This window comes from Moschus berezovskii, chromosome 17 (genome assembly GCF_049115385.1).
Source record: "Moschus berezovskii isolate FMDL1 chromosome 17, NW_MosBer_1.0, whole genome shotgun sequence".
Classification (NCBI taxonomy): domain Eukaryota; kingdom Metazoa; phylum Chordata; class Mammalia; order Artiodactyla; family Moschidae; genus Moschus; species Moschus berezovskii.
Genome location: NC_142476.1, coordinates 27,096,750 through 27,112,935, shown reverse-complemented (window position 1 = coordinate 27,112,935; position 16,186 = coordinate 27,096,750). Strand labels below are relative to the sequence as shown.

Below are 16,186 nucleotides of genomic sequence, written 5' to 3'. Positions count from 1 at the left end.
CAACAGAGACCCAGGTTCCTGGAGGACAAGGATGGGACAGAACATGGATTCCTAATCATCTAGGCCAGCATGTTTCTGGACCACTCTGGAAGTTCTAAGGAAAGTAATGGGGCCTCTTCATGGAGAGAAATTCTCCAGGAGGGTCCAGCATAATTAGGAGCAACTAGCATCAAGGCTGTTAGCTTGACTAATTTTAAGTAATTAATTTCTCATATCCCCAAAACTCTTCTAAAGAGTTTTTCTTTAAAAAAAAAATTTTTTTTTTAATGTATTTATTTGGCTGTGCCGGGTCTTAGCTGTGGCGAGTGGATCTTTGATCTTTGTTGTGGCATGCAGCCATGCAGGCTCTTCAGTGAGATCTAGTTGATCCTCATGCTGCAGTGATCAAACCCGGGCCTTCTGCATTGAGAGCTTAGAGCCTTAGCTCCTGGACCACCAGGAAAGTCCCATGAAGTTAAGACCTTTAATATTGCTATACCCACAGCATTCCCTCTGAACTAAAAAGATTTAGGTTTTTCACGTTTACTACAATAAAGAGAATAATCAGGAGCTTATTTGCTTACTCACTAAAAATGCATGTGAGGAACAGGTCTGAGATGAAATCCAGGTCTCACAATATTAAGTTCTCCAGATTTTTCCTGTGCCTTTATTAGAACATTGAGGAGGAGAGGCCTAAAGAGGGTCATTTTGATTGCTCCCATAGTCCTAGATTATCGACAATTGCTCTGGACACATTCTAGATAACAGTTGTCAAGAAATTAAACATCTGTTTTTACCAGAATGTAGTCTGACCATTTTTCCCTCGCAGTTCGAAGGGCTGCCTGTCGTAGTTTCATCACGTGGGCAAAACGAGAGGCAGGCCAGTGCTTCGGTCCAATTTCATCAGGGTAAGACCTATAACAATAATAATTGTGATGGTGATGATGGCTAACAATTATCGAATGCTTATATATTGCAGGCACTATGTACTAATCCATTTTATCTTCCAGTAGTCTGTCTAGTCAAGGCTATGGTTTTTCCAGTGGTCATGTATGGATGTGACAGCTGGACTGTGAAGAAAGCTGATCGCCGAAGAATTGATGCTTTTGAACTGTGATGCTGGAGAAGACTCTTGAGAGTCCCTTGGACTGCAAGGAGATCCAACCAGTCCATTCTAAAGGAGATCGATTCTGGGTGTTCATTGGAAGGACTGGTGCTAAAGCTGAAGCTCCAATACTTTGGCCACCTCATGAGAAGAGTTGACTCACTGGAAAAGACTCTGATGTTGGGAGGGATTGGGGGCAGGAGGAGAAAGGGATGACAGAGAATGAGATGGCTGGATGGCATCACCGACTCGATGGACATGAGTTTGAGTGAATTCCGGGAGTTGGTGATGGACAGGGAGGCCTGGCGTGCTGTGATTCATGGGGTCGCAAAGAGTCGGACACGACTGAGCTGAACTGAACTGAACTGAACTGAGTAACCCTAGGAAGTCGATACTATATGTTTATCATTATCCCCTTATTACACATAAGAAATTGGAGCAAGGAGAAATTAAGTAATTTTCTGCTTCCCATACACAGGGATCTTTATATGAAACACTAGGCTGGTGAAAAAGTTTGTTTCGGTTTTTCTGTACATCTTATGGAAAGACCTGAATGAACTTTTTGGCTGACCCAATATTTCAGTTCTCATTAGAATTCACTATCTTTATGATATAAGGGCTACCACTCTCCCCTCTTCACAGCTTAGGAAATTGGTCAGAGTGGTTAAGTCATTTGCTTAACATTATGCCATTAATAAGGGGTATAGCCAGAATTTGAATCTAGGAGTAACCCCAAAGCTCATGTTCCTAGACACTTTCTCATACATTCAGCCATCAGATACATTTGAAAATGTTACAGCAGCAAATTAGGAGCTTCCCAGGCAAAACAAAGGTTTATTTTCTGTGGTCATGTCTCAGTAAAGGACCCTACAGAGTCCAACATGTTGATCTCCCCCAGACGGAGTGAGATCACGGAGCAAATACATAATGCTGGAATGTCTCTCAACACCCACAAGGTCGCCAGGACTCATCCACGGCCATAGAGGGAGCTGGGTTGGCTCACCCTTGAGAACCTTTCTGAAAGCTCCCACCTGGTACGGACATTGATAAAGTCACAGGGACCCCAAACCGGACACCACTTCAAGTCCTCGTAGCTGCACACTGGCAGGACATTTGCCTCAGTAAAAGAGAAACCACAAAAATGAGACCATAACCATACAAATGAGATGAATAAAACTGTTTATTACATAGGAAGTCTCTGAAATGTTTTCCCCAATCGTTTCTACAAAAATCAGTGGAATTCCTGTTTGTTTGTTTTTTTCTGAATATGTTGCCCCTAAAAATACCTTCTCTGATATTTCTCACACTGACCTTGGCATACAATATATTTAGTCAAAGTCTGGCTATGGAGAAAATTACCAGGATGCAGGAGAGAGTTTTTCCAGGCCACTCTAACTGGGCCAAATTCCATTATAAGTAACTCCAGAAAAGTGTTCAGACTCTTTTACAGTGTCCACATTTGATTGTTAAGGTTTGCTCCATCTATAGACCATATGCTGAGATTGACACATAAATGTAAATACATATATATGTACATGTAATAAAAATATTATATTTTAATTAATTAATAAAATTAATATTTTATTATATTAATATTTTATATTATACATTGATCTGAATGTATCTTTCAAATGTATCTTCTAGTGAGAGACTAGAAGAACAAAAATTTGCTCTGGAACAGCATTTATTATTTTTATAATACATATTCAGCTTCCAATAAATGACTTATCCTGGGAAAAATTTCAACAGCTCAATTCATCCCACTTCTACAGTTCCTTAATCTAGCACTATAGTAGCCTGGGGAACATTTAGAGTAGTAAGTTTGAAATATATTTATTCATATTCTCATTTACTCATTTGTTTATTCGACAAGTATAAATTTAGTGTTTACAAGAATACAGCACTGAGTGAAACATAAAGTATTTGTACATTTTAGCCCCTGTGTAAAAAATAAAATAACTTAGAAAAAATGCATGAATTAAATAGTCAATGCTCATTAAGTTTACTGTTGTGCCAAACAAGATGATACAGGAAATAAGCAATATAAGTGTTGAGAGAAGGTAGACATTTGTAATTGGAATGATTAGCCACAGCTTTTGGTAGCAGGTAGAATTTGGGATAAAGGTTATCACAAAGAAGGGAAGGAAAGCCTGGGGTTGAAAATAAAAGGAACATCTGGATAAGGCAGTTTTCTTTTAGAAAATATTAGTGTAAAGATATGGCTATTTTAAAAATATTTATGAAACATTTCAAATCAGGCATTTGAACTTCATTCTGTAAGCAGTAGAGAGTCACTGAAGTTTTTTCAACAAAGAAATGAAAAGCCATCATTCATATTTTAGGTAGATTGATTTGACAGTGTGGTATATAGAATCATTTTGAAGCTAAAGCAACTAAGAAGTTGCTGAAGTAGGGTCTTTCCTGGTGATTCAGTGATTAAGACTCTGCACTGCCAATGCAGGGGGCGCAGGTTCAATCCCTGGTCCAGGAACTAGAATCCTGCATGCTGTGCAGTGCAGCCAAAAAAAAAAAAAAAAATTGCTAGCGTAAAAACTGGAAATAATGTAAATGTCCATTAGTAGGAGGAAGATTAAATAATTATGGTTCACCCATCAGTGGATACTCTGCAGTTACAAAAATAATGAGATACTCTTTAACTCTCGCTATGGCACAATTACCGAGGTATGATGGGTAAAAAAGCAAGGTATATATAAGAAGAATACAAACTTTTCACTATGATCCCTCCAGTATAAAAGGTTAATACTAGAAGTATGAATAAGTAATATCAATATTTTAAAACATACACTACTGTGTTAAGTTACTTGAGAACTAATGAGAGTCTGAACCTGGCCGGTAGCTGCATGAGCAAAGAGGAAAAGGAATAACAAAGATCTGCCAAAGGAAGAAGCAGCCCATCTTTGTAACTTACTATCAGACACAGAGACAAAAGACAATGAAAAATCACATGTTCCTCTAAGATTAGAAGCCTAAGTGACTGGAAAACTGATTAAGGGGGAAGGGTAAAGAAGGAGTTCACAGCATGCTCTCTGCTACTCACTCAGGTTCATCCATAGGCCTCCACTCCACATAGTGATAGGCTGTCTGTACATTTTTCAGCCACTCCCTGAGTATTTCTGTTGTGTTATCCACATTGTGGTCAGTGGCCGCCCTGCATGAGAGAAAGCACCACACAGTTCAGTTATCATGTCATCCAAAGGCAGAGGAAGGAAGCCAAAAGACTTCAGATAAACTGAAAGAACGGCCAGTTCTAGACACTGTGTACATGAAAATGACTCCCTCGTGTTCCAACCTAGACAATCAATTTCTGAAGCGAGAGATATGGCTTTCAACCATCTCTGTGTCATTAGATCCTTAAGCAGGACTTGGCCAATAGTAGAATCAATCTAAAAAACAGTATATGTGTAAAATGAATGGGTTCAGTTCAGTTCAGTTCAGTTCAGTCGCTCAGTCGTGTCCGACTCTCCGCGACTCCATGAATCACAGCACGCCAGGCCTCCCTGTCCATCACCAACTTCCGGAGTTCACTCAAACTCATGTCCACAGAGTCGGTGATGCCATCCAGCCACCTCATTCTCGGTCGTCCCCTTCTCCTCCCGCCCCCAACCTTTCCCAGCATCAGAGTCTTTTCCAGTGAGTCAGTTAACTAATATTCTTGGAAAGTTTTCCATTTGTTTTAATTTTTAGGTATCCTATTTTTAGGTATCTACCTTTTAACTTCATAAGAGCAACTCTCAATTTCAGCAATAATTCAGTTGCATTTTTAAGTCCCACAAAATTTTTAATCAGTGCAGCTTTAATCACACACACACAGAGGGGAAAATCACAATAACAGTTTTCAGCATAAAATTCAAAGCCCAAGGTATCTTCACCTATTTATTTTGGATAACTCTACCATTGCTTAAACAAGATAGAATACCTTCAAAAGTCTACAGTGTATGTAAACTTGTTTCTGCTCTATCTTGAAAGTTTAACAAACTGATTCACTTAAAAAGGAGTTTAAGTCATTTATTAAAACAAAAATGTTTTCAAACAGTGTCACAAAGCAAACACATGCTATGTATAATATAATGCATCTAAAACGCCCTGGTGGCTCAGAGGTTAAAGGTCTGCCCCCAGTGCGGGAGACCCGGGTTCGATCCCTGGGTCAGGAAGATCCCCTGGAGAAGGAAACGGTAACCCACTCCTGGAGAATCCCATGGACGGAGAAGCCTGGTAGGCTACAGTCCATGGGGTCGCAAAGAGTCAGATACGACTGAGTGATGGAACGGAACGGAAAACAAAGTTATTCAGAACACCCCAAAATGAACAGATATGCCAGTCAATTGGAAAAGAAAGAAGGAAAGCATGGGTTGCAATCTTGACATCAAATAAGGTAGAATTCAAGCCAAAATTATTAAACATAACAAGGCAAAATTATAATAATAATAATAATGCTAAATAATGTCATTCACATCAACGATATAATAAATGTGCGTATCCACGTACCTAAATATAGTACAGAGGTTGACAAACTTTTCTTTAAAAGCCAGACAGTGACTATTTTAGGCTTGTAGCGAATATACTCCCTGTTATAACTACTTAACTCTGATATTGTCGCAGTGAAGCAGTCATTCATAACACATGAATGAATGAGCATTATTGTGCTCCAGTAAAGATTTGTTTACGAAAGTAGGCAACAGGTCTACGGGCTGTGGTTCGCCAACCCGTATATAGCAGAAAGCATAGAAGGTAAAACAAGCAGCAATAATAAGAGGTGTTAATATACTACTTTCAGTTAAAGAAAGTGCAAAGGGGAAAAAGTAAATATGCAATGCATCTACAGAACACAATAATAGAGTTTACTTTTTTCTCAAGTGCGCATGAAACATTCACAAACATTGACCAACAATTACACTATAAAGAAAGTTTTACAAAATTGGAATAATATTTATAGCATTCTCTGATCACGACAAAAATAAAACAAAAAATTAGTAACAAAACCTCCAAAATTCCACTAAAAACTTTCTATGAAACAACAATTAAACTATTCTTCTTTCTTTTATGAAAGAAGAAATACAAATCAAATTTAGAACTTCTAAAGATAAATAATAAAAACACTAGAGATCAGAACTGAGGGATACAATTAAAGCAGTGGTCAGAGAAAATTCAGTTTTTTATCCTTAAATCAATAAAAATCAATGAGTTAAACTCCTACTCCAAAAGCTAGAGAAAGAGCAACAAAACAAACAAGCATAAAGATAAAAATAGAAAGCCATAAGGTAGAAAACAGAGAAAAAGCAGAACTAATAAACAAAAGAAATGTTACTCTTTAAGTGAAAAATCAACAAAAGACAATCACTAGTTAATATAACCCAGATAACACAAAATTAAAAGTAAGAAAATATAAAGATGAAGGGAAAATGACTAACATGAAAGAATTTTTTAAAAAATCATATGCAATTAATTCATATAACTCAATGAAAAATAAATTTGAAAACTAGATATAATAGAAGATGTCCTAGAAAGATGCATGTTAGCAAAACTGATTCCAGTAGAAATATAAAACTTGAAGAGAACAGTTTTCTTGGGAGAAATAAGTGAAAGTGAAAGTCGCTCAGTCGAATCCCACTCTTTGTGACCCCATGGACTATACAGTCCATGGAATTTTCCAGGCCAGAGTACTGGAGTGGGTAGCCTTTCCCTTCTCCAGGGGAATCTTCCCAACCCAGGGATTGAACCCAGATCTCCCACATTGCAGGCGGATTCTTTACCAGTTGAGCCACAAGGGAAGCCCTAAATAAAGGAAGAAACAAAAGAAAACACTAGACCCAGATGGTTTCATAGGGAAATTCTACCAGATATCTTAAGAGTGTGTGTATGCACACGCGCACTCAGCCATGTCCAACTCTGCGACCCATGGACTGCAGCTTGCCAGGCTCCTCTGTCCATGGGGTTCCCAGGCAAGAATACTGGAGTGGGTTGCCATTTCCTCCTGGGAGTCTTCCCAACTCAGGGATTGAACTCGTATCTCCTTTGTCTCCTGCACTGGCAGGCGGATTCTACACCACTGAGCCATCTGGAAAGCCTATCGTAACACATTAGCTACTTTCAAAATTATGTGGCTTGTTCCAAGTCCTTTTAATAATGCAAGTACAACAGTGATACCTAAAGCTGATAAAGACACAACTACAGAACAGCTATCTTTCAATGAATATGCTACAAAAATCCTAAAGCATTAGTGAAAATTCAACACTAGTCCTGATTTTTTAAAACCACACTGCTGCTGCTGCTGCTAAGTCGCTTCAGTCGTGTCCGACTCTGTGCGACCCCATAGACAGCAGCCCACCAGGCTCCCCCATCCCTGGGATTCTCCAGGCAAGAACACTGGAGTGGGTTGCCATTTCCTTCTCCAATGCATGAAAGTGAAAAGTGAAAGTGAATTCGCTCAGTTGCGGCCGACTCTTAGCGACCCCACGGACTGCAGCCCACCAGGCTCCTCCGTCCATGGGGTTTTCCAGGCGAGAGTACTGGAGTGGGGTGCCATTGCTTTCTCCGATCTGAGACGCTTAAGTGAGAGTAAAAATGTTTATACTTTATCGGCAATTCAGCAGTTCCTACGGGCAGGGGAAGCTACTGGCATCATCAGCAGTGGTGGTTCCCTGGGAGCATGGCCTTGACAAGAGCAAATGAAGAGATGTGAACAGTGGCCACTTCTTCCATTTATAGCAATTCAGTACATAGGATTTTGTTAAACCCAGTCTAGAATGGTTTTTATTCTTCCTCCTTGAGCTTTTGGGGGTCACAGCTGCTCCAAAAGTAACAAGTGAAATCTTTAAGAGAGGACGAGAAATCTTTAAGATAAATGTTCAAGAGAAAAAAAAAAAGCTGTAAAGCAAAGCATAGTGAAAGGCAATGTTACGCAGAAAATAAATTTCTGTAAAACACCAAGTAACATGATGATATGTAACTTACATCCCAAGGTATAGCAAATTGAAGGACAGATTTGAAAATCTTATTTCATAAAATGGATATCTGAATGAAAACTATCCTTATTTAAAACATTATTCAAAAAATAGAGGATCGGGAGGTGATACCAATGGCCAATTCAATCTACTTTCAAGTCTTTTCTGGAAATCAGATTAGAACCAGCTCCTTTCTTCGAAACAAGATCTAGGAGGGAGAGACCCACAGACCCACCTGGACATTCTATTTTTCTGGAGGGAAAAGAGGTGATGTGTGTAGCTGACAGTATTGGGGGACACTAGGTGAGCACGTTAGGACAAAGGTGGGGGAATACAAGCAGGTGGGAAAATGGGCCAGGAAGCAACGTGGGTGGGAGACATGGACCCTGTCCAGCTTGCAGCTGTGCCGAGTGGTACAGCTTATCAGAAAAACCACATCCACAGTCACACACGGCCACAGCCACCAAGGCCCAGCACCACGTCCGGCATCACAGCTGGGAAGGGCACTAGGATTGTCAAACCATCCGTCTCACGGTGTGAAGCACGTGTAGACCAAGTCCTGAAACTGAGCACCTGCTCTAATGCACATTCGTCTTCACTCAAAGTATTATGGATCAGAGTAAGTTAAAACAAAAGCAACCCAAAAAATCTTAACCGCAGTGTGAGCCAAAAGTTTTAGAAATTCCATATTATTCCCAAATGCCTTTACAGTGTAGGCAACTTCAGACAGCATCTACTTCTTTCCTTGACTTTTGCTTCTGCATCACATGGGACTGACATTCTCTTCACCCTCCCTACTGGTTGATACATTTCCTCCTAATTATTTTAACAAAGGGCTCATTGTATGAAATCTACTTTCCTGGTGTACAGACTAAACAACTCCAAACTCTGCCTAAGTATCCACTACTGCCAAACATCCTGAGAAATTAGCTGCGTGGAATCTGCAAAAATAGATGTGTCTAATTAAAAGTAGAGGCAGAGACTCTGAATACTCTCCTGATTAAGTTTTAAATATTTCCTATACGGTTACTTCCCCCAATTGTTCAGATTCTCTTTGTTCTCAGGCTTCCGAGGAAATGAGCAAGTCCTCCCACTGAGGTTGTAGGTCCATCCACACCCATCTTTGATGCACATGGCCAGTCTCCTGCCTTGTCCCGGAGGAAGAACAGAGGGCCCGGCTCCAGGCCACTGAGGAGGGCTTGCAGTCCGCCCCCTCGAGACACCGCCCTGCTCCTCCACTCCCCTGGTGGAGGCAAATAAACAGAAATCCAGGCAGACACTTCTAACTGCTGCTTTTTAATCCCTCTGAAGAAAATGGGTTTCCGTTCGAATACATAATCATGAAAGCATGCAGGCACTGGTGTCTTCAGAGGGTTGGAGAGAGAGAAGAGCAAAGGCCCAGATGCAAGCTCCCTGAGGAAATCTGAGGCCTGAGTTAAAGGTTCTGTTTTCAGAGCCCTGTAGAAAATGTAATGGTGCAGTGCCTGACCCGTCCTACAGCTCCACCAGCTGCAGGACACACAAAACTCTGCAGCTGGATGGATTTATCCATCAAGGACACAGAGTGTGCAGGAGAAGCCGAGGCTTTCTCTCAAACCCACAGCTCCTTCCAGTCCCATGGAAGATGAGTCTGCCGTCTACTCCAATGAGATCAAGAAAAGCACCCGGAGAGGAAACAGACATCGCTAGAGGACTCCTTGAAGAAAGCAAGGAATGTGAAGATACACCTGGAGAGGTGACCTACAAAGTGATACACAGTGATTAGTGATTTCACCAATCAGACTGGAACACCACTGTTTATGAAGCACAAGCAGGTACTGGCTGGAACACCAGGCTCCTGGGAAGCGAAGCCTGTTCAATCTTGGCCTCAATTCTCCCAACCAGAGTAGAGAGTCACATTAAATCATCTTAAATCATCTCTCTGGCTCCCAATGACATAGCAAGGAGAGCTCAGCTCTTGAGCTGTGCCAATCCTCATGTAATTAATTTTCTTTGAAGGCCTCATTGGGAGAGCGACCTGGAGTCTCAGGACTACTGGGACCTGCCAGCCACTAAGAGGTCTCCCTCCTCCACCTTCAGGAGAACCGTGGCCCTGACACGGCTGTGATGCTCACGGTCGGTCCCCTCTCTGTCCATTAGTCTTTGCTGGCTTTCTTTGGAGCTTGTGGCACCTGAAATGGAAGAGCTGGCAGATATGGGGGCAACATCCATATGGCAGGAGGGAGTCTAGGTCACATCTCACCACCAAGCTGCATGGCCGCTTCCTCTCTGCTTCCACTTCTAGTTCCTCTCGCCTCTTCCTCTTCCCAACCTGTGCGTGTCAGCCAAGGCCCATGAGTCTTGGATTCAAAGTCAGATTAGGACAGCAGTAGGATGGAGGAGCCCGGTGGGCTGCAGTCCATGGGGTCGCTAAGAGTTGGACACGACTGAGCGACTTCACTTTCACGTTTCACTTTCAGGCACTGCAGAAGGAATTGGCAACCCACTCCAGTGTTCTTGCCTGGAGAATCCCAGGGACGGGGGAGCCTGGTGGGCTGCTGTCTATGGGGTTGCACAGAGTCGGACATGACTGAAGCGACTCAGCAGCAGCAGCAGCAAACACATACTGCGGGCTTCCCAGGTGGCTCAGTGGTAAGGAATCCACTTGCCAATGCAGGAAATGTAAGAGATATGGGTTTGATCCCTGGGTCAGGAAGATTCCCTAGAGGAGGGCATGGCAGTGCACTCCAGTATTCTTGCCTGGAGAATCCCATGGACAGAGGAGCCTGGTGGGCTACAGCCCAAAGGGTCACAAAGATTGAGCAACTTGGTACGCACGCACGCACATACTGCAATCAGTCAACAGCATGTACAGGGATTTTTCTTGGCTGATTTGAAGTCCCCAAGCCAGCAGGTGTATGGTCACTGTTACAGGGGAAAGCAAGAGCCTCTGCAGCAGACCAGCAGATAAACAAGCCTGCAGAGTGACCAAGCCTTCCTATTTGGCTGCGGCCAAAAATAAAACTGAGGTTTCTTTGGCGACATCTAAACACACTGACTTTCCTCCCTGTTTCAGAAGGTCAGTTTTCATTTCTCAGTCTTGGCTCCCAAACAAGTAGCCAATTTGAAATAACTGCAACTGGCTCATTTCTTTTTATAAGAACTACTGAGGTTGTGACAGCTAAACTCACAGTACAAAGTGCGGGGTCACTGGAGCCAAATTAAAGATGCAGACTGGAGCACTCTGCAAGTGGAACACAGACGCTGAGGACGTGGTACTGCTCATCACCTCCGTCTGCACTGACCCTCAGGGAATGTTCTTAGCTTTCCTGCCACCCCAGAAAGCCTAGACTTCCAATGCTACAGAGCAACAGGCCTGCAGTCAGTGGGGCAGGAGGAAGGCAATGCTGTGCAGTGATTGATCTTTGCTGTCTTGGAACCTGCAAGAGGCTCAAGGGAGCTGTGATGGAATGAACAACAAAGTTGGTCACCACCTGGACCATTTACTCCGTGACTAGCGAGTTGGCAAAAAGTGAATTTTCCAACGTGAGACTTCAAAATCCGAATTGCCCTCTTAATTGCCTGTTTTCATCCAGCAAGGAAGACTCATTGGTGCAGAAAATAAAGAGCTCCACCTACAAATAAAATTTCACTTTTAGAAGCAACTAGTGAAATTCATCTTCAAGAAAGGGCATGTCATCAAGTCCCACCACCTCTGTCTCTGCCCTCAGGGACAGGCTCACCAGCTGCTGTCCTGCCAAGGTGGGAAGAGACATGCTTGGCCACTTGGCAAAATACGACAATCGATTCTTGCTTCCTGGCTACTGTGTAGAGTTGTTTAAAAAACTAAACTCTGTCTGCTGGGTGGACTAGCTGTGACTATGTTTCAGGATACAGACATGAACTGGAAGCTGGGAATTTCTTCCAACAAAAGTCTTCTCCTAGATCCTACCAAATCAGTTAGTAGCAATTCTTCCTAATGAACTAACAAAACTCACTTCTCAAGAAACCCTCCTCACCAACAAATAAATATTTATATTTTCTTGATGTCCTTCCTCACCTCAGTATGAACCATTCAGTCTCAGAAACAATCATAGGCGTTACATCTAAAGACTGGGTAAGAGTGATGTAAAAAGAAATGCTAATTCTGGAAACAGAATCAACCAAGTAATCAACTGCACTCCTAAAGAGCAAGAAAGAGGCATGGTTAAAATTTGCAGATTGACCAGGTGATGGTGAATTCAAAAGCCCATGATCATTTTAATAAAATCAGGATTAACTTAATTAGACATATTACAAATACTAGATTTTCCTCTCTTGGTGTTAAGAACCACTCACCCCCGTATGTCACACACTGTCTCATTTTGAGCTTCATGATTAGCTAAGATGGACATTTTTTTTTATTTCTCCATGTTAGGGCTTCCCTGGAAGCTCAACTGGTAAAGAATCCACCTGCAATGTAGGAAGCCCCGGTTCAATACCTGGGTCAGCAAGCTCCCCTGGAGAAGGGATATGCTACCCACTCCAGTATTCTTGCCTGGAGAATCCCCATGGACAGAGGAGGCTGGTGGGCTTTAGTCCATGGGGTCACAAAGAGTCGGACACGACTGAACAAGCGCACACACACACACACATAGACGAGAAGGCTAAGGATGAGAGGCTATGTCTTGCTGAAGCCATATAAATGGTGGGGGTTAGAGCCTGAACTTTTCCTTCAGGCTTTTTGATACCCCTCCCAACACTCCACCACACCCACCCACAGACAATGATGCCCACCTGTTAAACTGGAAGGAATTCTCTGCCTGATCAAGCACATTAATCAATGCGAACATCTCAACATGAAAGGATGACAGGAAATAAAACAAGAAAAATGGGAAGATTCATTAGTTCCCTATAAGCTTTGCCGAAGTTCCCAAGGTTTTGGAGCCAAAAACCTTGGCATTTCATGAAAGCATCAGTGGCAACATCTGAGACAAGACAAATATGTCTCTCATTCGTCTACGTACCCTTTTCCCTGTTTTTCTTCTTTCTCCTTTGTTTATTCATCTTCCCACTCCTTTTCACCTACTCTTCATTTCCTCTTTTCCTTGCTGGATTTTTCAATTCTATTAAGTTTTCTTAATTTGTAGCTATGCCCTGAAGAAATGGAGTTACTAATGAAATGCTCTTCAATGGGTCACAAACTAAAGTTCGGATACTAAAGAGAAGATACCGCCCTATCCAGGGACACATTCTCCAGGAGACCTGAGCCTCCCGCCCCGAGACCTGTAACCACACATTGATTCCCTGCCCATACTCCCGACATTGCACCTGCTCTTGTTCTGCTCCTGTCTTTCTCCGTTACCTGACCCTCTTCCCTGTGGACAGGACTATCCCAGCACCTACTAGAGTTTACCATGTAAAGCAGGCACTGATCATCAGTTTAATGAACGAATAAATGAACAATTTCAGGAAGACGTTCCCCAGTCCAACCCAAATGCCTACGAAGGCTGAGCACAGATTACATACAGGAGTGAGATGGGCCCGGTCTTGAGGGGACGGTGTGAAAGAACTATAAGGCAGAGACACACGCAGACTCCCTCTGATTGCTGCCATGCTAGAACGTGTGCCCAGAAATGCTAGACTTTCCTAAGAAAAGCCAGATATTCAAGTCTAGAGATAAAAGCCTGTTTTAACCTATTAGGCTGAAATGCCATAAATATGTTCCAGCATGGCAGGCGCTCTGTGGAAACCAGGGACCCAATATAAAGACCACATTATCTCAGCCCTTAATAACCACTGCCCATCCATCTGCACATGCTCAGGGCACATATTTCAGTAATTAAATATTTCAGGTATGGTTGGGAGGATAGCAGTAACATCACGGTCCTGCTTCCACATACTCAGAAAGCATCTTCAGGGACAAAGAAAGACTGACATGCACAGGTTGGGCAAGGTGTAAATAATTCTCTCAGTCAATCTAATAGCAATAGAGTCACTATTAGACAAAAGAAAAACACTGAAACATATGGTAAGCATATGGGTATACTTGCACAAACACCATCTATAACATCTCTTCCCAGAGCAACTAAGGCATATTTAGTCCTGCTCCTATTTTTAAAAAATATCTTTATTGAGCTATAATTCACACACCTAGTATCACCCTTTGAGAGTATATAATGCAGTGGTTTTTAGTGTGTCTATAGAGCTATGCAACCATTCAGTTCAGTTGTCACTCAGTCGTGTCTGACTCTTCACAACCCCATGAATCGCAGCATGCCAGGCCTCCCTGTTCATCACCAACTCCCGGAGTTCACCCAACTCATGTGCATCAAGTTGGTGATGCCATCCAGCCATCTCATCCTCTATCATCCTCTTCTCCTCCTGCCCCCAATCCTTCCCAGCATCAGGGTCTTTTCCAATGAGTCAACTCTTCGCATGAAGTGGCCAAAGAATTGGAGTTTCAGCTTCAGCATCAGTTCTTCCAATGAACACCCAGGACTGATCTCCTTTAGAATGGACTGGTTGGATCTCCTTGCAGTCCAAGGGACTCTCAAGAGTCTTCTCCAACACCATAGTTCAAAAGCATCAATTCTTCGGCGATCGGCTTTCTTCACAGTCCAACTCTCACATCCATACATGACCACTGGAAAAACCATAGCCTTGACTAGACGGACCTTTGTTAGCAAAGTAATGTCTCTGCTTTTTAAAATGCTATCTAGGTATGCAACCATTACTATGATCTAATTTCCAAACATTTTCATCACCCCAAAAGAAACCTTGTGCCCATTAGCAGCCGCTTCTCATCGTCCCCTCTCTCTAGCCCCTGGCCACCACGCCTCTACTTTCTGTCTCTATGGATTTGAATTTTCTGGAGATTGCATAGAAATGGAATCGTTCTACTGTGGCCTTCCTGTATCTGACTTATTTCTTTAGCATGATGTTTCTAAAGTCCATCCATGTTGTAGCATGTATCAGTACTGTATTTCTTTTCATGGCTGAACAATATTCACTGTATGGATAGACCACATATTGGTCATCAATTGATCAGTTAAAGGAGGTTTGCTGTTTCACTTTTTAGCTATTATGAACAATGCTATGAACTTTCAAGTACAGGTTTTTGTATGAACGCATGTTTTTCATTTCCCTTGGGATTGTTGCCCAAATTTTAATTATTATGGAAGGTGAAGAAAATAGATTTTATTTTATTCTCTCTCAATTTTGGAGAATCCACTATGTTTTGGGCTCTAAGCTGGACATTTCCTATCTATAACTCTTACTGTAATTCTCAAGGTAGGTATTATTATCCTCATTTTACAGGGTTAGGAACCTGAGATTAGAGACTCTCTCCCAAAGCTTGCTCTCTTTTCACTTCCACTTCATCACTGATAAGTATTTTCTTAATTTCTGAAATCCTCAGTTTTCTGTTCCAATGCAACAAATAGAGACCCTTTACTCTGCTATATGAATGTCCTGACTGTAAATGACAGGGACAAATGCAACCCAAGAACACGGTTCAGTCACCAGCAAGCAAGGAGGGCCAGTTCTCAGCCAAGGAGCTAGGAGAGGCTGTTGACGTAAACTGTCGGTCCTCAGCCCTGGTGGGGAAATGCCCTGGCCAAACACAGAGCCGTTAAACATCACGTCATGAGAAACTGGAGCCAGGATGACCACAGAGAGAGTCACAGCCCAAGGACTGGGTGGGCTCAACGAAGCGCGATGGGAGATCTCAGCATCAGGATACAGTCTCCGTGTGAAGAGGGACACTGGCTGATTTGGGCAAAACACGTAAAGGAAAGGTGGGCATTTGAGTGGAGGATCACAAGGATACTGAAAGAAGGGGCCGTGTTCTGTACAGAAAGGTTTACTCTGATTCATTTCTAGAGACAACTGCAGTTAAAAACAACAGTAAATATTTTAGTCACCCAGTGAGCCTGAGTTACTTGCCAGATTATATAACTAGCCACATCCTTAACCAAATAAAAAAAGTATCAAGTCAGAAGACACGCTCTTCTGCCAATTAGCTCTCTCATCTTTATGAATTTACTTGTGCTCTAATTTTTCCACCTGTAAAATGGAAATAAGAACACCTGCTGTTTGTACCTGACCGTGGGTTACTGGGAGCAGACAATAGCACCTGGAGTTTTCAATACCTTATTTTGAAATCTGGCCTCTCCCTAAC

General features: G+C 42.3%; 1 protein-coding gene across 1 annotated transcript in view; it reads right to left on the bottom strand.

Annotated features, from left to right (window-relative positions):
• Window positions 1-16,186, bottom strand: part of COLGALT2 (collagen beta(1-O)galactosyltransferase 2) — a 122,669-nt gene that overhangs the window by 43,168 nt on the left and 63,315 nt on the right. Inside the window, exons 2-3 of the mRNA XM_055419114.2 lie at window positions 4,143-4,253; window positions 777-894 (exon numbers count right to left, since the gene is read on the bottom strand). Of these exons, the coding sequence (XP_055275089.2) occupies window positions 777-894; window positions 4,143-4,253 (229 nt within the window). The remainder of the gene's footprint in view (window positions 1-776; window positions 895-4,142; window positions 4,254-16,186) is intronic.